Source organism: Gobio gobio (genome assembly GCF_949357685.1).
Source record: "Gobio gobio genome assembly, chromosome: 21".
NCBI lineage: Eukaryota > Metazoa > Chordata > Actinopteri > Cypriniformes > Gobionidae > Gobio > Gobio gobio.
The window spans coordinates 34364217-34388391 of NC_137117.1; the positions used below are offsets into that span (position 1 = coordinate 34364217).

The window sequence follows — 24175 nt, forward strand, 5'->3', positions numbered from 1 at the left end:
ACAATATAGTTGGACTAAAAATTAAAATCATTTACTATCCCTTTAACCTATTTTCAGGATTATTGGAAGTCATTTTTACTGGGTCATGTATCACTCTGCGTTCTCTACACGTGAACTAAAATGAATTCTAGTTTATTTGTTTGTTTGACAAGTAATCTTGTATTGTAGTGTGATTTAATGAGCAGTGATGAACACACTTTAAAATGAATTTATCTTTAATATTATCATGCATGCTCAATTCATTTATGAAAGCAAAACTAAACCATTTATTTTACATGTTATTTTGTAGCCTACATCTGTTCTCTGATAGCGGACGCTTTGCAAAATTAGCATTTACATTTATGCATTTAGCAGACGCTTTTATCCAAAGCGACTTACAACTTTGGGAGTACAGGAAGCGATTGGTCATGAAGAGTCGAGTGAGCGCAACAAGTGGCTGAAATACTAAGTCCGTGTACATTGCTCAGTGTAGCACAGGCTAGAGTAGGGAGGGGAAAAGGGAAGAAAGAGGAAAATAAAGTTTTTTTTATGAGGTTAAGTGCTCACAGAAGAGATGAGTTTTTAGTTGACTTTTGAATGTTGTCAATGATTCTGCGTTTCGGATGGCGTTGGGAAGATCGTTCCACCAGCTGGGAACGTTGAATGAAAATGTTCTGGAAAGGAATTTTTTGCCTCTCTGTGATGGTACCACAAGCCGTCGCTCCTTAGCTGAACGAAGGCTTCTGGTGGGGGTGTGGACTCGTAGAATCGAGTCAAAGTATGCAGGAGCTGAGCTCGTGGTGGCTTGATGCGAGCAGCGAGTGGTAGCCAGTGCAGAGAGATGAAGAGTGGTGTGACGTGGGTCCTTTTGGGCTTGTTGAAGACAAGACGTGCCGCTGCATTCTGGATCATTCCAAGTGTTTGGATCGCACAAGAGGGGAGTCCAGCCAGAAGCGCATTGCAGTAGTCAAGTCTAGAAATAACCAGGGCCTGGACAAGAAGCTGTGTTGCGTGCTCTGTTAGGAACGGTCTGATCTTCCTGATGTTGTGGAGCGCAAACCTGCACGAGCGAGCTGTCTTAGCAATGTGTTCTCTGAAGGACAACTGATCATCAAATGTTACTCCAAGATTTCTGACTGACTTTGACGGGGAAATCAAGGATGTACCTAACTGGATGGTGAAGTCATGTTGTATAGTGGGACTGGCGGGGAAGATGTGAAACTCAGTCTTTGCCAGGTTGAGCTGCAGGTGATGTTTTCTCATCCATGCAGAGATGTCCGCCAGACAGCTGGAGATTCGTGCAGCTACTGTGGGATCATCTGGTTGGAATGAGAGGTAGAGCTGTGTGTCATCAGTATAGCAGTGGTATGAGAAGCCATGTGCCTGTATGATAGGTCCCAATGAAGTAGTGTAGATGGAGAAGAGGAGAGGTCCAAGCACTGAGCCCTGAGGAACCCCCATGGTCAGTTGATGTGCTTCGGATTCCTCTCCTCTCCAGGCAACCTTGAAAGACCTACCTGTGAGATAAGACTCAAACCAATGGAGCGGAGTCCCTGTGATGCCCAGTGATGAGAGGGTGGACAGAAGAATCTGATGATTGACGGTGTCAAAGGCAGCAGATAGATCAAGGAGGACGAGGACTGATGATTTGGACTCAGCTTTAGCTATCCGCAGGGCTTCAGTGACCGACAGTAATGCGGTCTCTGTGGAGTGGCCCCTTTTGAAACCTGATTGGTTGACGTCCAGTTGATTAGTCTGTGAGAGGAAGGAGGAAACCTGGTTGAAAACAACTCTTTCAAGAGTTTTCGCTATGAATGGTAGGAGAGAAATAGGTCTGTAGTTATCTATGAGTGATGAGTTAATGTGGGTTTCTTAAGCAGTGGAGTTAGCCGAGCCTGCTTGAATGTGGTAGGGTAGCTTGAAAATTAGCAGTCATGATTGTTCCATATGTTGTTTAAAAACAAACATCTAATACACATTTGTATAAGAAACAGTAGATCAATATGCCTCACTATATGTGAACATGACTCAAATTCAAATGACTTTTACCGGCATCTTTTCTCTGGTGTCCCTGTGGTATGCTACAGATGTGAGAAACTGTCTCTGTGTTGGTAATGGGTCCCTCCCTCATGTTCATTAAGCTTGTCGACACAGGGGCACTTGCTCTATTTTAAACGCTTCAGTTAACATCAGTCTTTATATCCAAGCTATAAACTTTTATCCCAGTACTGTGATTCATTTGAATATTGGTAACAGAAATAATAAAACTGTGGTTTGTGAGGCTGTTTCAGGCATGTAGCTGCGTGGAACGAGGCGGTTCTTTCTGATAGAATGTTGGGAGATTTAAATCGTCAGCTTCATGCACTTATATTTTAGTCTGGGGAAAACCTTTTTTTTGTTTTCTTTTTTTTATAAATCTTATTCAACTTGAGTTTTCCTAGGCCACATACTATAGATGAAACTGTATGACAATTTCATATCACTATTATAGTGACCTAAAAGATCATGGTTCTCAGTATTATCAGGGTATTATGGAAGCTTGTTTCCGCTAGGGTTGGGTACCATTCACATTTTAACCGGTGCCTGAAATCCAGTGCCGGTACCTAACAGTACCCTTACTTTAGAGGTGTTTACCTCAAAAACTGTAAAGAACCTGCAAGTCATTTATAAGTGTTATTGACATTATGCCAGAGCTGCCTTGGTCTCTGTCTGACATTTGTGATGTTTGTGTACTGTAATATTCACCAGTAAATAGTAGGCTACTAGCTATAATTGAATTCATAAAATCAACCATTTTAATATAAAAAAATGATAATTTCTATGAAAAGATTTCCCACAATTTCTGTGTTGTGTATCTTTGTTGATCAAGTGAGGACATAAAGCATTAATTAAATTTTTCTTTTAATTTAATTCAACAAACTTTTTTGTGCTGCACAATTGAGCTTTATACTGCTCAAATTAAAACATAGAAGAATTTTTTTTTCAAAAAGTTTTTAACATTTATTATCATTACATTAGGGTTAGTAGTATTATTACATTGAGACATATCTAAATTCTGCTGTACAACAGTAATCTATTTCTGTCAAGATAAACTGAACTTTTATTTTGACAGGTTGCCATGAAGAGCTTTGAGCTTCATGTGTGTTTATGATGACAGAAGTTTTTCTCAAATGAAACGGTAAAATGATCACTCTCAGAGCGGCTCTGGAGATGAAGTTCATGTTCATATTTAAATAGTCTTTTTGCAGTTTAATATTCACAGACACTCAGTCTATATCACCAGATACGTTCTCAGGTACTGAAATTTGGCACAGATTGGTTAAATGTGAACCGGTACTCGGTAGTACCAATGTAATTCGGTCGGTGCACTTAGAAGTACAGAGTTTGGTGCCCAACCCTAGTTTCAGCCACAGAATAAAACATTTTAGAAAAAGAGAATTACTTTTTATCTCTTAATTGCGAGATCTTGCAATTCTGACTTTCTAACACGCAATTGCGAGTTTATATATCGAAATTTCGAGATATAAACTCGCAATTCTCACAATTCTTACTTTATAACAGAAAAAAAAGATGTAGGCTTAAACTAAGTTTAATGGTGCAACGCAAAAATATTTAGGAGTGCATAAGTTGTAATTTAGTGCCCATTTACGTCAAAACTAGGCTAGTTGTAATTTGCGCACAGCTTGTGCAACAGGTGTCCTGACAGGAAAGCTATCCGTTCCTTTATCGGTACACGTGAAAAGCACCCCGGGGGCATTATAGGGATCTGTTATGTTTAATCAATTAAGTTTTGCTATTTATAAGTCTATGTCTTTTGAATTAAAATGCACAGTGAACTCCGTTGCCTTGAAACTCATGCTGGCGCCGGTTGTTCCTGCCTGCCAAAATGGCGTCGTAAAGAGAATGGGTCACGTGACCTCCGGAGCTCTATAGCACAAATAAATACATTACTGACTGTCTTTAACAATAATTAAAATGTATATGAGTTAGGCTAGTAGTTTTTGGTGTCATAAATATGATTATTAGCAAATAGAATTGGGCTTATTAAACAAGTTAAGAAATGTATTGTACTATTAAATAAAATAGTATTTAGTATTACACACAAACAGCTCATGATGCAGTCTTTCAGCTCGAGTCAATTTCTGTGAAATACAGAATCATGAGCTGAATGAACACAGTGTTGCACTTCGCTCTAAAACGCACAGTGCATACAGTATTTATTTAATAATCAGCTTTCTTGATTTGATAATTTCACTAAGCCTTACCACAATATCATTATCCTAGTAGTGAATTTGATGCCTGTATATGTGTCTCTTACTCAAAGTGAAAAAGTTTACATTTGATCTTCTGTAGTCCTTCCCTTACCTGCCTGTCTTCTGTCATCGGACATCGGTCCGGACCCCATGACATCAGGACATAATCACAGCACACCTTTTATGACGTGAATCATAACCCACTTACTCAATCTCCATTTAAATATACTTCAGAGATGCCCTTCTCTAAAGTAAAGTTTCCATCACATGTACATTAGACTAGACTGAGATGAATGGAGAGAGGGATCTTTGATCGTAATAGAGGTTTCATGAATGTCAGTGAAGTGATAATTATGTGGTGTTTTAACAGAAAAGTTAAAATTTGATAATTGGGGCCAATGACCTTTTTAATTCACGTAGCTTATTGTATCAATGAGAAAACATTTCAAATTAGAAACCTCGAGCCTCCAAACATTTGGCTTCATGATTTCTCTTAAATATCACTATTCTCTGAAGCAGATTTTTCCTCCTCCCTTATTTGAAATACTCACTAACTCTTTGAAGCTACTTTCAAAACTGCAATTATCTTTCTGCTTCACAAGTCTATAGCATCATTACTAATTATAAAGAAAGATTACAGTTGGAATGGAGGTCTGGAAGGTCTCTCTTGAATGAAACTGAGAGGAAGGATATTTTTTGCTGATTACGTGACGTAATTGCGTAGGGTAGGTAATTTTCAAGAAGCTAGCTTTGAAAGCATAAGATCCCACCCTCCCTTCAGAACATCTCCAAAGCCACGCTTCCTTAAAAAAAAAACATGCAAGGAGCAAACAAAAGCGCCACGAGAGATGGCGTTAAACTACCTTGTGTCTCAAGGCACATAACATTACAAAAATAATGAACGTGAAAAACTTACAGAGCACTGACCTGTGCCACCTGACTGCTGCAGATTCATTTAGCTGTTGATGGTGTTGACATTGAAACACATTATCCGAGTCACGAACCGCCCAGAGTAAAACGTTACAGGTTTCCATCTCTTCCAAATTACAGTAGTTATGATTAGGGATGGGACGATGTGAAAATTTCAACTTAAAACAACGTTTCCCAGATGTAGTTTTGGTATTGAGGTCAACGTTAACTTGCCTTGCGTTCGCTATACAACAGTGTGAGATGATGGTCATGAAGATGACGCGGCAGATTTGAAACGTGTCCCCCTATTTGTTTTGTATGTTCTGCGGACAGGGTGAGCATCCTCGATTAAGTTTCCCTCAGGACTTTTGTTGAAGCCAAAATATGACCACAACTCCACAAGGTCCTTTCAGAAGGCTGCTCTCCCGAGCGAGGTCACTGCCTTCCACCATTTCTCCTCGTTCAAAAAAACAATGTTGCGCCTGCGCCTGATGCTGGCTGGACAGTATTACCGCACGTTTTCAAAATTGCGATAATCAAACATGGTTTTAATGATAATTACATTTTAAAGGTCCCCTTCTTCGCGATTCCATTGTTCAAACTTTAGTTAGTGTGTAATGTTGCTGTTAGAGCATAAATAATACCTGTAAAATTATAAAGCTCAAAGTTCAATGCCAAGCGAGATATTTTATTTAACAGAAGTTCCCTTTCAAAGCCTACAGCGAACGGCTGGCTTGGACTACATCGTGGTACTTCCTTCTTTAATTACGTCAGTAGAGCAGTAGAACAGACTAACCTCCGCCCACAAAGAAACGCGAAAAAGGGGGCGCGGTCTTGTTGCTGTCCCACGTGGAGAAGCGGACGGTCGCGTGGAGAAAAGGAACTGTTGCGTTGAGTGTGTTTATCGCCATGTCGTCGAGACGCTGTTATTTTCATCCAGGAGTCAAATCACCTTTGTTTGGCTTTCCCAGGGACGCTGTAGAGATTATTGAACGCATACATCTCCCCGTTAAGAGGCGTGACCTTTCCAACGTGCGTTAAGCTGCTGTCAAATTACAACACAGGAACCGCTTTTACGTGCGCCAAGCTGTGGTCGAATCACAGCACAGGAACCGCTTGCACAATCAGAACTCGTTACGTATTTCTGAAGGAGGGACTTCATAGCACAAGGAAATCACGAGCCGTTTTTAGGACGGTGAGAACAGCGGTATACAGATAAATTGTGTGAAAAATACTGTGTTTTTTTACACGCGAAACATGAACACATGTTATATTGCACACTGTAAACACAATCAAAGCTTCAAAAAAACACGAAGAGCGGGACCTTTAAACAATAATACTAACTTTCAGTACATTTTATCATGGTTTATCGTGAAACTGGTAAACGTCCCATCCCTAGTTATGATGTGAACTCAGCATAAGCTCGTTGTTTTGGTTCAAGAGGAACTGTAAAAGGTGCGTGGAGGTTTGAAGATATGGACCGAATGCAATGATTGGATGAACATTTTATGGTCCTACGCCTTCCACAGACGATATACATATACATTTAGTAGGGGTGTTGAAATTAATCGTTGCGATGCTGACACGGTTATAGCCTTCTGACGTTTCTCTGACTTAATTTGTCACATATGCGCTTCTCACGTTATGCCATTTTTTTTATTACTTGCTTTTGTGTTTAATCTCCTTCCATTTTAACATTTACTGCATGTGAGCGTGTGTGTGCTACTGCGAGGCTGCGTGTGTTTGTGTGGGTGCAAGTGTGTGAGCATTATATTGTAACTTAAGTATAGCCTACTACTAAGTTACTTGACAGTTTCATGTGCTTTTACTAACAGGGCTACCAACTCATCGTGAGACTCACAAATTATACTTTTCACACAGTTTCCCACCACACATCCATTTTCTCACGAAGAGAAAAATCGTAAAGCAAAGAGGACACTGACACGAACCGACAAGACAGGTTACTTTTGAAATTAAACAAATTCTCAGCTCTCAAATTCTGTGAAGTTTATTACGAAATATTTACAATAAATAGGCCTACCGTTTTTGCGCTCGTAAACGTGTCATGACGGATTGCTGTAGCGCTTTGTGAACCGATCATCTCTTACTCTTTCTTTACTACTAGTTAATAGTGAATAAACACGACATTAGGAGATATTTCTAAAGATACAGTAGCCTACAGTCGCACTCTCATACGTAATTGATCAATCAGTGTTTTTCAGCCGCGGAAAGTGGTCAGTAAGACAGCTGGAGAACAAGGTCACGTAACGTTACATTTCATGGAAATCCAGTTAATGACCATGGCATGTTGTATTCTGATTGTATTCATTGACAAAAATGTAGCCATGTGGAATAATTTTGAAAATTGAGGATGCAACGCATCGTGATATCGAATCGTTGACGATTCACACCCCTTACATTTAGACCACTTAACTTAGTGATTGCTATTAGAATGTGAAGAGACTTTCAACCATCATAACTAAAAAAAAATTCTGAAACCTGCCTTTAAGCAAGAAAGGAGCCCTTCAGTGTTTTATGACCTGAACCCACACACATTCACCAACGGCCTGTAATTAGCGTCTCACACACTGCCTGTAGAACATAATGAGTATTCTTCTGCTGGAAAGTACATCTTCAGCAAATAATCAAACCAAATTGGCTGGAATAAAATAGTTCCTAGTGAATTTACATGTGCGCACTGTAGCAACAATGCGAGATTTTCACACATCCGACCCATGCATTTACTCATTGTGAGCAGTGAGCACCAGCACCGTCATTGTCACCGGGTAGTTGTAATTGGATTTTAACTAACGGGCTTAATGTCTAATACTAGTAACTGTTCAAACCTTTGCGCTCTCTCAGTATTGCAGGATGATGTACATGATAATGTTTCAGAAAATAAACAGTTATAAGCTTTTCATTTTCTTCATATTCTGTAAGCCCATAAGCCTAAGTTGATCGTAAAACCATTGCCACCAATGGTCTCAAGATTAACTTGGCTCTGGATGAGTACTTGCCATGGGCATAATTGTGTGTGTGTATTTTGACTGTTCAAGCACAGTAAGCGGTGAAATAGAACTGAATTCGGGATCGCGTGCTGAGGCGGTTTCTGTGCATGTGTGTCAATCAGCATTCCGACAAGCTCTTTTTAACGGCTTATTGCACTTGATTTATTCTTTCATTGATATTTCTGTATCACTTCAACATGTCCAAAACTTGAAGCAGCGATTAGTGGTGTATATTGACAAATTATGTCATATTTTCTTGGATTTGACTCTGTATATCTTTTATTTCAGAGCATTCTCCCGGCATTGAACTAGACTTCGTCACACAGTGAAAGCGTGCATTCTTATTAAGTGTTTTTGTTTGGTTTTTAGTAGTAGATTGCACACCCCTAACTTTGGTATACATCAAATGGCAAAATTTGCATCAATTGACATGATACACAGTATCATCACACTGACCGGCCCTATCAGGAATCTATTCATGTTTAGCACTGCCTCTGCCATTCATATTCAAATGAAATATTAATGTTGGTGTGTATTATATAACAAACACAATGAAAGGAGCACGTCATGTTACATTTCACAGGAAAATGGTTTGTTGCGTAAGGACAGTCAGTTCACATTGTTCTCTGAGAAGCTCTGAAGAAACTCATCGGGCAGCTTTCCTCCTAAAATAGTCCACTCTGTCTCCATTGATTCAGGAGGAGATGCTAGATGCGTTCATCATGTTCTCAGAAAGCCGTAATGGAAAAGCACTAAAGAACATCGACAACAACAACAACTTTTGGTCAACATTTACAAACTTCTAAATAAGCAAAAGCCTGTCTCTTGTCTCTCAAGCGGCGTCTTTTGACAGATCACTGACCCCAAACGCCATGACAGATTGACATTTTCCCTCTGAGTAACTCCACTAATCCATATCACACATGCGCATGGCCTTCTGTCTCTGACTGTGACCTTGTCAACACTTGTCAGCCCTCCTGTGGACGCCATCCGAAGCCCAGTTCATCTTCTCTCGCATCCTCATCACCACAGATAGGCAGTCAAGGCCCAGTGGAACTTACTGTGAGCAATAGTTAACGTGACCTGACGTGTGTGTGCGTGTGTGTGTGTGTGTGTGTGTGTGTGTGTGTTAAGGCAACGGAGAGATTTTACTGAATGCCAAGTCATTACATGCATGTGGCCAAAGCCTTTAAACCAGACACGTACAGAACAGTTATACAATCATGTTGTGACAAACCGTTTGATGCAAAAGGATGAACTTCCTACATGTTTTCAGATCAGAAACTATAGAAAAACATACAGCCAACATATGAGCACATGCAAACTCCTTATAGCTATGCAAGCATGCATTGTGCACAGGCTTAAAAAATGTATTCAAACAGAAATCAGTTATTTTCAATTGTAATATTTCACAATATTACTTTTGCTGTATTTGTTGATCAAATAAAGGCAGCCTTGGTGAGCATAAGAGACTTCTTTAACAAATGTTTGAATGGTACTTCATATGCTGTGATGGCCTGAATTAGAAGAGATTGGCCACTTTTTATGATCCCTTTAATTCCCGATGGATAATATAGTCATCCTACATGTTTTTTGTCTCATCGAATAACCTGTTTGACTAAGAAATGAGTCACGTTACAGTAGTAAAATCAGTTGCTAGTGCTGTTTCATCTCTTCAAGTATGCCCAAAGGGGCCGTGTGCTTTTAATGTGTTGGCCAAGCATTCGCATTTGCATACTTTCATTCTGCCCTAAAATGCAGCAGCACATTTGAGCCCTGATGTTAGGTGCCAAATTGTTTTTTTAAGTGCCACAAAAGAATAGACGCTTTTAATTTTTCACGTGCAATTATGCGGGCAGTGTTGAATTTCATTTTTAAGTTCTTCCATTCTTTCTCATGAAGACAACCGTTTTAATAAAAATACAAGGATTATGTGATATAGTGCATATATTTAGCAAAATGCCCCTTTCTATAGTTGTTTTTCTAGCTGACTAACGAGTTTATGAGAATTGAATGGCTTTTCTAAAGCCATTTGATGTTACGTGACATGGTTGCTTATAAGCTGTTTTATACAAGCTCTTTCCAAGGTCGAATTAAAGTGTGCCAAAAAGTTTAACGTTTGTTAATTGTTTACTTAACAACTTAAAAGTGACATATTAAAGGTGACAGTTAAGTACAAATCTGCGATTATGGATGACTGCTAATAACGTGAAGTTCAGGCAGTAACAGAAAACAGCAAAGATTAAAAGATATTGAGAGTAAGAATCCATATCCGTATCAATTAAAAACGAGAATGGTTACCGATTTAGTTGGCGTCCACACAGCTGACATGTTTATTTGGTGTGGTTAACCATGTTGTGTGCACTTGACACTTGCACTGCACTTTTACAGTACTGGGATGTTCATTCATTAACACGTCTCCGTCGTTGTCTACCGCTCTCATGCTGGCACAGCCGTCAGCGTTGTTGCTCGATAGAGATGAAGGCTTTGAAAAACCTTATTTTCCATTTTGACATCCGTTTCTGACGTGTACTTTGGCGCTCAGTGAGGTTTTTTTCCACTGCTACTTTGCTGCGTCATCTCATTTTATTACGTCAACAAAACAAAAGATGTGATGGGCTACTCATCACAGAGCATGCCAGTAAAAAGGCATGCAATTTTTAATCATAACATGTACATTTATTTGGTCGCCAGTGGCAATCTCAGCAAAAATATAGCTCGCACATTAATATTTTTGGTCGCAAAAGCAACCGTTTTAGTCACAGTCTGGAGCCCTGTAAAGCCAAGCTTTACTAAGTCACCCAGCGCCATGGTAAGGTTGACATAAGCCTACATAATGCCCATACTCAGACAGTAGCATGCATTGACCTTCAGGACCACCACAGCATGAATTAAACATGAGCTCATCTGAATTCTGTTAACAAGGACAATGGGGGTTTGGTGGCGGTTATTAGGCGGGATGTTAAACATCAATTCTCTCTCATTCTCTCGCTCTCTCTCTCAAACTCGCTCACTCTCTCTGTGCCCTGTTTACTGTAATTCTGTATTCATGAGCATTTGGCATGCTGAGCCCTGTTCCCTGTTGGTCAATAAGTCGTTGCTGACTGTAATGATGTACTAATCCATTTCTATCCTGTCTCTCTCTCTCTCTCTGTAGTGACGGGCAGCTGTCAGGATTGAGAATGGATGAGTTACAGGATGTGCAGTTGACTGAGATCAAACCCCTCCTGACAGACAAGGTAAGTTCTCTCTCTCACACACACACACACACACACACACATACACACACATTGATACAAATGTCTGATTGAATGTCAGGGAAAACCGTCTCTATCTTGAACTAAATCTCACCATCACCACTCCAGTTCTCTCACTCTGATTGCAGTTATATCCCAGGCTCCTCAAGACGCCAGTCTCAAGGCCGGTTTCCCTTGGATACCGAGCTGTACGGAAGCAATGAGATCAGAGAGATGATGTATGCATGTCATCAGATCCTGATCTCACAGCCGCTGAAATCACCAGCATCAAATAGAGCTAGAAATTAGCTGATGTTAGAAAAGAGTGTGTGTGTGTGTGTGTATACTGTCTAAAGTATGCATACTTCCTTTTGTTTGCTCCATATGGCTCTCTCAACTGTCTCCGATTAACCCAGTAAAGCCTGACGTACACCGATCAGGCATAGCATTATGACCACTGACAAGTGAATAACACTGATTATCTCTTCATCACGGCACCTGTTAGTGGGTGGGCTATATTAGGCAGCAAGTGAAATTTTTTTGTCAAAGTTGATGTGTTATAAGCAGGAAAAATGGCAAAAAAAAACGTGACAGGGTCATGGGCGGCCAAGACCCATTGATGCACGTGGGGAGCGAAGGCTGGCCCGTGTGGTCCGATCCAACAGACGAGCTACTGTAGCTCAAATTGCTCAAGAAGTTAATACTGGTTCTGATAGAAAGGTGTCAGAATACACAGAGCATCACAGTTTGTTGCGTATGGGGCTGCATAGCCAGAGACCAGTCTGCCCATGCTGACCCCTGTCCACCGCTGAACAACTGTGCCAACAGTGGCATGTGAGCATCAGAGCTGGACCACAGAGCAATGGAAGAAGGTGGCCTGGTCTGATGAGTCATGGTTTCTTTTACATCATGTGGATGGCCGGGTTCGTGTGCGTCACTTACCTGGGGAACACATGGCACCAGGATGCACTATGGGAAGCCGGCGGAGGCAATGATGCTCTGGGCAATGTTCGGCTGGGAAACCTTGGGTCCTGCCATCCATGTGGATGTTACTTTGACACGTTCCACCTACCTAAACATTCTCCAAATTCCCCAGATCTCAATCCAATTGAGCATCTGTGGGATGTTCTGAACAGGCCCCAACTTGCAACATACAGGACTTAAATGATCTGCTGCTAACATCTTGTTGCCAGATACCACAGCACACCTTCAGGGGTCTAGTAGGGTCCATGCCTTGACGGGTCAGGGCTGTTTTGTCAGCAAAAGGGGGACTAACACAATATTTGGATGGTGGTCATAATGTTATGCCTGATCGGTGTATGAAGTAATAGTCCGGAAAATTATTTGAAATGGAGCTGTCTATTTTATTTTTTATAGTTTGTCTATTATAGTTTTTTTAAGTATCAGATTTGATGCATCAGGCTTTAATGGCTCATATAGCTTGATATAGTGAGAATATGGAGCTCATGCTTGAGGGGAAAAAATGGTATTCAAAGAGACAAACACAGCACAAAAATATGCATTTTGCAATGTGCAGATGAAATTCTGATAGCTTGAAATGTACGTTATGCTAGTTAATGAGATTTTTAGAAACAGTATAGCAGACTACTTGAATAAATGCATACAAATATCAGTTGTGACTGTCTCCCAATAATGTCTTAGTAATGTGATATTTAAATGATTAGTTTTATGATCAAAGCTTCTGTCTAGTAAGTGCTTATCTTGAACTAATAATAGTTATTCTTATGATTAATCCGTAATTGACAGCAAATAAAGACGTGTATCACGACCTGAAGGGGGGACGTTTTTACAATTATACTAGACATTTTACTTACTAAAATGGTGTAATCTATCAATAAGATGACTCATTTAGAGGATTGTGTACAACAGGCTTTTTTTTTAGCAAAGTTTTGATCAAGTTGATAATTTAGAGGCTTTAGACATTTCTGTATCAAATGTAAGGGCCGTTATGGGGTTAATTGTGAACCGCAAAGACTCGTTCTGTGCTTGGTTATTTACATGAGTGACAACTGCTTATTAATGAATTCAGTCACAAAAACTGCAGCAGATTACAAAATTCCCTCTCTGGGATTAAGCCTAAAGTATACTTGGATTTTTACATGTACGCTAGGGTAAGTGTACAGTGCATGTGACATGAATTTCGTCATAAGGATAGCATGTACACAGGTCGAAGTCTGTATGGTGTTTTTTTGTGCTTCAGTTTGCCCCAGGCCGTTTTCACAGTCGATAAAGAAACCTAAGAGCCAGAACAACATACAAACTACTGAAGACAGCAACAACAATAAACAAACATTCATGTTGACTATGGTGTAAGGGTACACAAAACTGATGGTTTGGTACGTACCTCAGTTTTGAAGTCACGGTTCGGTACAGCAGGGGAAAGAAAACTAAATATAAAATTGCTTTATTTGTTTTTATTTAACAGTGGTTTACTGAACAAATTGTGTCTGTCCTTAAATTAATTCAATTATAACTACAAGTTTATTAAAGATAATGCTGTAACTATATAGGGAGCCCTTACTTGCACATTAATATAATGTCAAAAGTTAACAACAGAGCCCAAACTATTAGCATATATTCAGTTGCTATTAGATATAATAATCAACACTCAAATGACACATTATGTGCAAACATGTAAACTTCACATAAGGCAGTTTTTGCGTTAACTAAATCTAATTATAAAATTATGTTTTTACTCCAATTCGTTGTTGAAATATAATCATTTATACACAGTGGCTGTTGTTTTCATGACATTTATTTAAACATACATTAAATAATCAAGACATCACTAATAGGTTCAGTAGAATATAATGAATATAGGCTAATATTTTATTGACGTCTTTCCACCGTTGAAACACTGATCGAGGAATTATTCTTTGACTCGGAAGAGATGATCGTGTTCACTCGCTGCCGCTTGAACTGACGTGTCTATACAGTGATGATTCTGTCACGTCAGATTAAAAAGCATCAAAATGGCATTTATTGTTTGAATTTCGTGATAAATTGACAGTTCGGTCCTGTACCGAAAAGGTTCGGTACGAATACGTGTACCGTTACACCCCTAATGTTGACTACCTGAACAAGACTCCAATAGCAACCCTCTGGGACTAACCATTGGTCAAAAATCTGTTTAAATTACCATTTTATTCCTTCATGAAAACTCAGACACAACAACACAGACAGGAGTTAAATCATCATACAACTCTGATGTAATTTGGCCTTTCTGTGACAAAATACAATGATATGTTCTAGTGGTTACAGGAGTTTTTAATGTTTTGTATATTAATGGAAGTGGAAATCTGTGTCTGTTGTCTGCTTGTGATTGGCTCACCTGCGACTGATTTTAATGCCAAGTGTAACATGGGCCATTGTGTTTTAAATGATCTGGTGTTTTAAACGTCACATGCTTAACCCTTCAGACTGGCACAGCTGACCTCTTTCTCTCTCTTTTCTTCCCTGTCTGTCTTTCCACACAGAATGGACAGAACTTCCAGGACTTTGATTGTCAGGTAAGAGTCTCTTGTGATCATTAGGCCTTTATGTACTCCATATAACCTCCTGAAGCATTCACCCACAGCCATTAATCTACTCCTCCTGCACTATTGCTCCATTTCCCAGCACAGTGTGATGGTGAAAGACTCTTGACCTGTACTTCACTGGAGAGCAGTGAAATTCACTCTTGTCTTTGTTTTTCTATGGGTGTGGGAGGGTTTGTGGGTGGTGAGTTGAGCTTCTGTGTGTTATTATCCACTGAAGAGCAGGATTTGACTCAGGATCTTTGCACGCTTCATTATCATATGTTTATTCCACTATTATTTCTCCTAGCTTCATTCTTTTTCTCCAGTGGCAGTCGTTCTGTAATATTGCCTATAAGAATGCAGTTACAATTTTCAGATTGTGAGTAGCATGGTTCTCTTTTGTTTCCAGTTCACTCACCATTACATCAGAAGTTGGGGAAAACCCTTTCTCTAACCAATCCTGAAGCCCTTGTAGAATCACACCATTTTGCCTATACTCAGCCGATAGTGTTGAAGCCCGGTGGTGCTGAACACCATTGACATTTTCCTGATACTTACAATTTTTTGGCACATTTGCCTGCTCATTTCAGTTGTGTTTATTCTCCTACCCTAAGCTCAGATAGCAGCACATTACTGTTAGTGCTGCTCACCAGCTCTTCATTATTTATTGTCCCATCCCTTCTCAATTGTCTTGAACCTGATCAGATTGACATTTGAGCCCCAGCAGGTGTAGGGCAGTTCTAGTCCAATTTCACCCAGGAAAAAGCAAGTCCTAAAGGCCGTCACACACCGACCCAACGTCAAAGAACTAGTGGCTACGAAAGCCGACTTTGTTGTCGCCTTGCTTCAGCTGTATCTGGGCCAAAAAGCTGCTCTTGAGCACACCAAAATGACTAAAGGCGACTGTCAACTGTGTTCTGCGCCTGTGTGTAAGAAAAGAACTGTCTATAGCATAGTCTATATTTGTCATTCAGAAAGGAAAACTGAAACTAGGACTGCAGATATACAAACTAAACTAAACAAAGCGTCTTGCTTTAAAAAAGAAGTAAAATGGCGTACAATTAGAAAAGCCTTCTGTCTGTGCCATCTTGACTTTGCTCGCTTTCTTCACTTTTGCTTTTATTCTCGTGCAGACTCGTTCGCTAAACTGAACAGCTAATCCGAGTGATCTCTCTTACCAACTCCCCCAATGCAGATTCAACATACTGAATCGGTTGAACTGCCTCTGACATGAGCCCGACTAGAGCCAACGTGTGGAACACACTGCAAAACTAGCCCGACAGATGCTCATAATTTACGCAGATATATTTGTCTATATTCGTCAATCAAAAAGGAAAGCGAAACTAAGACTGCAGGTGTACAAACAATAAACAAAGCAGCACTTGCTTACCGTTTTGAATATCAATCATGCTGATCACGTTCTTTATTTTACTCATGTTATGTATAACTCGTTATTATGAAAAGATGTGCATTCGAATGTTCAGGTAAGATGACCTAAAATTATAGCAGCCTTCTGTCTGTGCCATCATGACCTCTTTGCTTGTTTTCATGACTTTTGCTCTTATTTTCATCCACTGACTCATTTGCTAAACTGAACAGCCAATCACAGTTCTCTCTTACTGACGGTCCGACACCAATTCTACTGGTTGAATCGGCCCAAAAAAACCCAGACAGTGTCTGACTAGAGCCAACGGTGCATAACAGGCATTGCCCCACGGCTGACCGTCAGCTCTGTGTGTCCCTGGATTAAGACCCGTGGAATTTCTCAAGACAAGTTAAAGTGTTCTCCGTACCCCTTTAAGAGGAGATGCCATACCAAGTGATTTGGGCTAGATTTATGTTTTATTTATTGATTTAGCTTTTTTTCAGTGAATATCTATCCCCAAGTTTTTTTTATTTTGCTGGTAGTTTTTCTTTATTTTTTTAATTGCCATTTTACAGGAATTTCTTTGTTATATAAATGCATAATGCATGAGTTGCATATTTTATTAACTGAAATGGGTGAGGCCACAAATATCAAAAAAGTATTTTTGTGGACTCCACATTCACATGGATGGGAGGACCCAAGGTTTCCCAGGAGAACATTGCCCAAAGCATCACTGCCTCCGCCGGCTTGCCATAGTGCATCCTGGAGCCATGTGTTCCCCAGAAAGCGACTCACACACACACCCGGCCATCCACGTGATGTAAAAGAAACCATGATTCATCAGACCAGGCCACCTTCTTCCATTGCTCAGTGGTCCAGTTCTGATGCTCACGTGCCACTGTTGGTGCTTTCGGCAGTGGACAGGGGTCAGCATGGGCACCCTGACTGGTCTCTGGCTATGCAGCCCCATACACAACAAACTGAGATCTTCTGTGTATTGTGACTCCTTTCTATCAGAACCAGCATTAACTTCTTGAGCAATTTGAGTTATAGTAGCTCGTCTGTTTGATCAGAACACACAGGCCAGCCTTCGCTCCCCACGTGCATCAATGAGTCTTGGCCGCCCATGACCCTGTAAACGGTTCTCCACTGTTCCTTCCTTGGAGCACTTTTGATAGAGACTGACCACTGCAGACCGGGAACATCCCACAAGAGCTGCAGTTTTGGAGATGCTCTGACCCAGTCGTCTAGCCATCACAATTTGTCAAACTCGTTCAAATCCTTGCGCTTGCCCATTTTTCCTGCTTCTAACACATTAACTTTGAGGAATTTTTTTTTTCACTTGCTGCCTAATATATCCCTCCCACTAACAGGTGCTGTGATGAAGAGATAATCAGTGTTATTCACTTTACCTGTCAGTGGTCTTAATGTTATGCCTCATTGGTGTATATATTACCGTGTTAACGCATGCAATTTAATTTAAATTCTTTAACGCGTTCATTTAATTTAACGCAATTAACGTGAATAAATGACAGTATGTGAAGCTGCGTCATTAACGTAATTTTCGTCACGCAGTTAGATGATGAAGTCTGGAGTTTATCACAGACACACTGAGCATCTACAGCACCTGTAACCCTGGTAGGAGGAAATATCCATTCTAACTCTTTAACCCGATTCTGCTTCTCTGTTTGTGATCCGGCAATTAAAACCGTTACACTATGGGAAAGTTTTCAGTGATCCAATAATCAAAATCATTCAAACGGTCCAAAAACAGCGCTAGTGTAAAGAAGGCCAGGCTGATCACATCAGACATAAAGAGAATAGAGACTCACGTTGCGTTGTTAGTGAATTGTTCATTCCAGTGTGTGCTTTGCTTTAAAACACAAGCTCTATTGTATTCTGCGATTTGTTTCTGAAGAGTGCAATTTTGGTGACGTTCTGGAGTCGTACAGTAAGCGCGTGAGAGTCTGTTATATTGATGCACAAACAGATCGAACGCTGCATTCATGTACAGACACATTTCAGTACATTTGCGTTGTTTCCGCACACGCACTCGGGAAGGATACTGTTTGATTTGCCATGTGTACGTTGTTGTGTTTAGTAATCGTAGGTTTATTCAGTCAAAGCGGTTGATTTAGGAGTTTTTTTTGGCATCTCCGTGTGGTCCTGTTCGGTATCACAGCTTGACTCGTCTAAAATGAAAACTATCTTGTTGTTGCTCTGTACACACACTATACACTGTGAATTCTGAGTTTTTTTATGTCGTGTTTTTTCATTGGTGCTTAGGTGTGTATGAATGTATTATGTAATAGAAGTATATGGGCTCCTTATATTTGTTGTCATTTTAATGTCTCCAATGATCCTTGAAGCTTACAGACAATACCGTTTTGTGAGAATCACCCTTCAATCTGATTGTTTACATTGCTGGATATAGGAAATGATGACAAAATGAATGTGTTTAAGGAGATAAATGGCATATGCTTAATTTCATAAGTGTGTGATTAATAGCACAATAAAAGTGTAATTAATCGTGATTAATAATTTGAATCTATTGACAGCCCTTATATATATATATATATATATATATATATATATATATATATATATAATATAATATAATATAATATATAATATAATATAATATATAATATAATATAATATATAATATAATATAATATAATATAATATATAATATAATATAATATGGAATTGTAGGATTGTAGCACTTCCCCTTAACCATTGACTATCAGAGTTTGGGGTCTTTCAGCTCCCTGGAAAGAGACTGACTTATCTGAGGTTCTGCACCCTTTAGTGAGTCTCATTTGCAGTATTTTTAGAGTGTGGTGAATTAAGGCCTGTTCACACCGGGACGATTTTCGCACGCGTTTATCGTGTTAAATTTAGCCTCGCCAGGTTACATCAGCTAGCTGTATAGATCCTCATCATCATCATCACACATTCACAAACCTGAGAGGATGCTGAATGTGTTACTAGACATACGAATGGAATATAGACGAGGCTGATGAGGATGGAGAGGGGGTGGATAGTCGTAAACCGTAGTGTTTATACATGTACTCTTTGTCTTCCGTTTTGCAATGTAAAAGTTGATCTTCTTTTCTATTGGGTTTCTAATAGAGCTGGTAACTATGCAACAGGAGGACTTGAACTATTGCATAACATATCGACTCTGAACTCTTCTGAAGGGAGAAAAAGGAAACTACTATAAGAGTGAACCACAGTAAATCTTTAGAAACTAAAACTCTGCCTGAAGAGTCCAGTCTTAATGGTTCCCTGAAGCCCTATAATGCCTGATGACATTACTATTTTTTAAAGCTTATATAGTTCCCAGCGTTATGAAGAGCAGTTGCTATGGTGACGGTGTGGATGTTGGCTGGTGGTTGAGTGCGAGATGTGAATGGGTCTCTGTGGATGATGTAAGCTGACACCTGTTGGGCTTCTCCTGTAGAGGGCAGTGTAAATACATGTAACAGACAAGCTGTTCTCACACAACATGGAGAATTATGTTTGTGGTTGTTTGCTTCTGTGTTACTTTGCCCAAATGGCATCTGTTTTGTTAATGCCGTTGATCTTCTAGCCAAACAGATAGCGAACAGCATCATTAACTATGCAAGCTTGTTTTTAATCTCCCAGTGTCGAGCTGATAAAAAAAGCATTGGTAGGGATATGGCATTGGGTCAGATGGCACACAGGGCAGTGGATGTGCTTAGTCAGGCGTGACGCTCACTCTACCGGAAAAGTACAGGCACAAGAGATGACCATTTTATCTCATTACCGTCGGATCTGCTGTATGTTACAGTCTCTCTCTCTCTCTCTCTCTCTCTCTCTCTCTCTCTCTCTCTCTCTCTCTCTCTCTCTCTCTCTCTCTCTCTCTCTCTCTCTCTCTCTCGTAAACACAAAAACATGTTTACAGGTTACGAGTTTAATCTCTAGCAGCAATTATGGAATTCACAAAGCTGGTGATATAAGGTACGAGAGCCATTCCATGCCATTTCCCCCCACAATAACAATTTTGAGGGCCTTATTGCTGTTGAATGACTTACAACTGTGCACAATTTGTGCCCTTACTATTTTTATTTATCAAAACATTTTACTTAGGGCAATTTTGATTCACAAGCTATCGTTTCGTTATAGATTATTTTGGATATCAGGTACAGTACATGTACTCTCAGTTAATGCTGTAAACCAGTTTTTTTCAAACTGGGGTCCTCCAGAAGGTTCTAAAGGGTCCCCAGAATATTTCAGAGAAATAAAATGACAAAGCAAAAATGGATAAAGTCTACCAAACGTTCTAACTGTTTCAGTTCTAAATGTTTCTCTCCTTTCTTGACAGAATTGTATACGTTTGCTTTGTATCTTTTCTAGTGAGTTTTGTTCACTATAGTCTTCTTTTTCTTGCTCACTGTGGCTGTGAGTATTCTTAACACAGTACATAAGATGCTTACTAACATTTATTGTGAAAGTTGCTCATACAAATAATTTTTCATTGAAAATGTTTTTCTTCCAGTTTCTACATCCAATATTTAAGTATAGCCCGATTTAAGTTTGGAATATAATGTCACAGTTACTATTTATCTAACAGTTTATCCCCTCAGTTTAACCCTTTTTGAGAATAGTCATGAAAATGCACTATTCAACTTAAAGGGCTGTAATTCAAGAATGCTTTGAAATATAGACCTAAATTTGGCCTTGTTTTAAAGAAGACACTCGGCAGATTATTGCAGACATAAATGTCAAAATATGAAAGTATGAAAAAGTTATGGAAGTTTAAATTTACTGTAAATGAAAAATACTGTAATAAATATTTTAATTTTATATAAAATATATATTTTACAAAAATGTTTTACTATAAAATTGCTATAAAATCAAAGCCATATGTCTAACCAAGTTGTGTTCCAAATTTGAAGTTGAAATCACAAAAATTGAAGTCCCCATGAGATTTTGTTTAGACGCTATACCAAAAATAGGCACCGGGTGTCATTCACATTCCATTGATTGTTTAGTTTTTTATGCATTTTCCTGTAAATTTCTGTACAAATATCACTTCATCACAAAACAGTCACCAAATATGGAATCTTGAGACTCTGACCTTTCCAACGATATGTGTTTTGTCAAGATTAGAAAAGTTAAAATACATTTTGTAATACGAAACATGATGTCGCCCGCTAGAAGAATTTAGAGTACCTTTTCCATGGTAATGCAACATCTGATTTTAAAACCGTTTTCACAGGAGGAATTTTGAGTTTGTAAGCTTTCGAAAGATACCTAATTTATGATAATTACTCAAATATATGATACGAAAAAAAGGCGATCAAAAAAAGATTGCCAGGCGTCCCACCAGCGGGACAGTGACAGTAAAGGGGTTAAATGTTTTTTCCATACATAAAAATAGATAGATAGATAGATGGATTTTAGGAAGGGGGTCCCTCATAAAAGGTTCATCATATTTGGGGGTCCTTGGCATCATAAAGTTTGAAAACCCCTGGAGTCAGTTGCTCTAATATTGAAGTTTAAAATGAACTGATTTGTATACAAACACTTAAATTGCACTCAAGGAAGTTTTTATAATAATAAAGTTATAATACTAACTTATCAATTCCATAATAATGTTTCTACTCCAATCAGTTTTAAATGGTTGCTGTCATCATAACTTGAAGGATTTATTAAAATATGCATTACATATTGAAGAATCTCAAAAATTAATATGGTATTAATGAATATGGTGCACATTTTGCTTTTTTTTTTCTAGCTGACTATCGAGTTTATGGCCACTGAATATGATTTTTCGAAGGTAAATGTGAGGTTACGTGACCTAATGTTCACAAGCATCTTTCCACGGTTGAAACCCTGATTGAGTGATTACATGAGACATGATACAGATTTCGGTAAATTGTACTGTATCTTTAACATACTTCATTAATATACATAAAGTATGTATTAAAGTGGAGGAGATCAGTTCACGTGAGCTGCGCGCTGCCGCTCCTGTTGAACTTAGGCTCTACAGTGATCTGTCACGCCACATTAAGCAGCGTTTGTAATAAAATGGACATCATTTGAAATCTGAGACTTTGTTTCATATCAATAGTAGCAAAGCACAAAGCTTATTGTGATTTATTGGGTGGGAGAGGCTCTACAATGTCCCGTTCATTCATCAACTGAAAACAGGATGACTAATCGATTCTTGGGATTTAAATTGTAAAAATGAGAATCGATTAAAATAGAGAAATCTTTTTTTTTTCTTTCTTTTTTTCTTTTTTTTTTTTTTTACCCAGCCCTAATTTTACTTTCTTTCAGGGGCCAGGGCTGTGCAATTTATTGTAATTTATGATTTTGAAAACAAAATAATTGAGATAAAACTATTATTACGCCACATTATTGCTGCACATTCTGTTTCCCTAAAAGCTCAAACTCGCTCTTCGCCATCTGGCATGTTTAGTTCAGCTTGAACCATGATGATTTATTTTTATATTATTTATTTGAATTTGTAAACATATATTTATTCCTTTATATATTATTTATTTTATTATTATTTTTCGTTTCATAAAATTGAAATCAATGATAAAATAATCATGAACTTGGCTAAAATAATCTAAATTAAGATGAGATTAATTAAGATTTGTCATAATTAAGCCGCCCTACTTCCTTTTAGATTATAGTCCTTGAAAGAATATGTCAACTATAGTTAATAGTTGTCCTCCATTGGCTCTGTACTATATTTCAATACTGTGTATTTTAGCATGATATTTGCATGACGTTGATTTTTGCCAGTGAGTATCAGAACATCTATTTTATAATGAAAAAATAGCAAAAGCATTTTTTTAGTCTTAGTTCATGATGTCTAATGCTAAATTAACCTTTTTGTGTTGCCAAGTATGCTTGACGCAATAGACATTTTGTGAGGAACGCTACCCTCTGTGGGTGTTAAGGGGTATTGCGCCCTCTTTTAACATCACGTTTTGTAGTTGTCAGACAGTGAAGAGACAGAGCTGACATTTTAATGTCTGAGATCAAAACCCTCTGGCTCTCTCATCTTTGTCTGACTGAGTATCAGATTTGGAGCATCCTCAACTGCTGCTGTGGCAGGATACACCTGCTGCTTGATGTGGCTGCTCTCAAGCACACTTGCTTGTGTACAGTTATACTGATCAGGGGTGTGTTCCAGCGCCGGGATGCACACGCGTGGGCCGCTGCACGGGGGGCTTTCTTTGCACTTTGTAAACGGAGGGGAATCCTTGTTCTCCCCACTCTCTCATCCATCAGAAACTCAGGTGCATCCTGGGACAAGGTTACACCTTCTGAAATGTCAAGGTTAACCCATCTTTTTGGGTTATGTTCATAGGCTTATAAACGGTGGGTATGTTCAAAGATCAGGATTACTTGCGTTCTCGATCATTATGCAGGTTTTATTCCTTGTGTGCTTGTGATCCTCGTGGCCTTTGTAGCAGTTCAAAGGCTTTTTGCTGTGAGTTTTTATTGTTCAAACTGGGTTGGAGGGATTGGAAATTTGCATCACAGTGATGTGATTTCATTACAGGAACAAAAGGAATGACGATATAATAATATTTGCTTATGGCGGTTTGTGTTTGATTGTCTTAAAGGTCTGTTTTCATCAGAAGGTCATGGTAATTACAGTTCATTCAGAAAGTGTTCACATTTTTTTATTATTTGGTCACACTTTATATTAGGTGTCTTTAACTACTATGTACATATATATATTTTTTAAAAGTGATGTACTTATAGTGTTCATGTCATATTGCAAAACACTTGTGCTGCTTGAGGCGGGGTACGGGTGAAGTTAGGGACCGGGTTTGTGGTTTGTTAGGTTTAAGGGTGTGTTAAGGGGTAAGGAAAAGTTCAACAGTGCAGT

General features: G+C 39.0%; 1 protein-coding gene across 2 annotated transcripts in view; it reads left to right on the forward strand.

The window, feature by feature from the left end:
- ndrg3b (ndrg family member 3b) overlaps positions 1 to 24175 on the forward strand; it is an 85401-nt gene that overhangs the window by 25307 nt on the left and 35919 nt on the right. For both annotated transcript variants that reach the window (XM_079801900.1, XM_079801901.1), the window contains 2 exons: positions 11307 to 11388; positions 14883 to 14915. In XM_079801900.1, the coding sequence (XP_079658026.1) occupies positions 11332 to 11388; positions 14883 to 14915 (90 nt within the window). In that variant the 5' untranslated portion in view covers positions 11307 to 11331. The remainder of the gene's footprint in view (positions 1 to 11306; positions 11389 to 14882; positions 14916 to 24175) is intronic.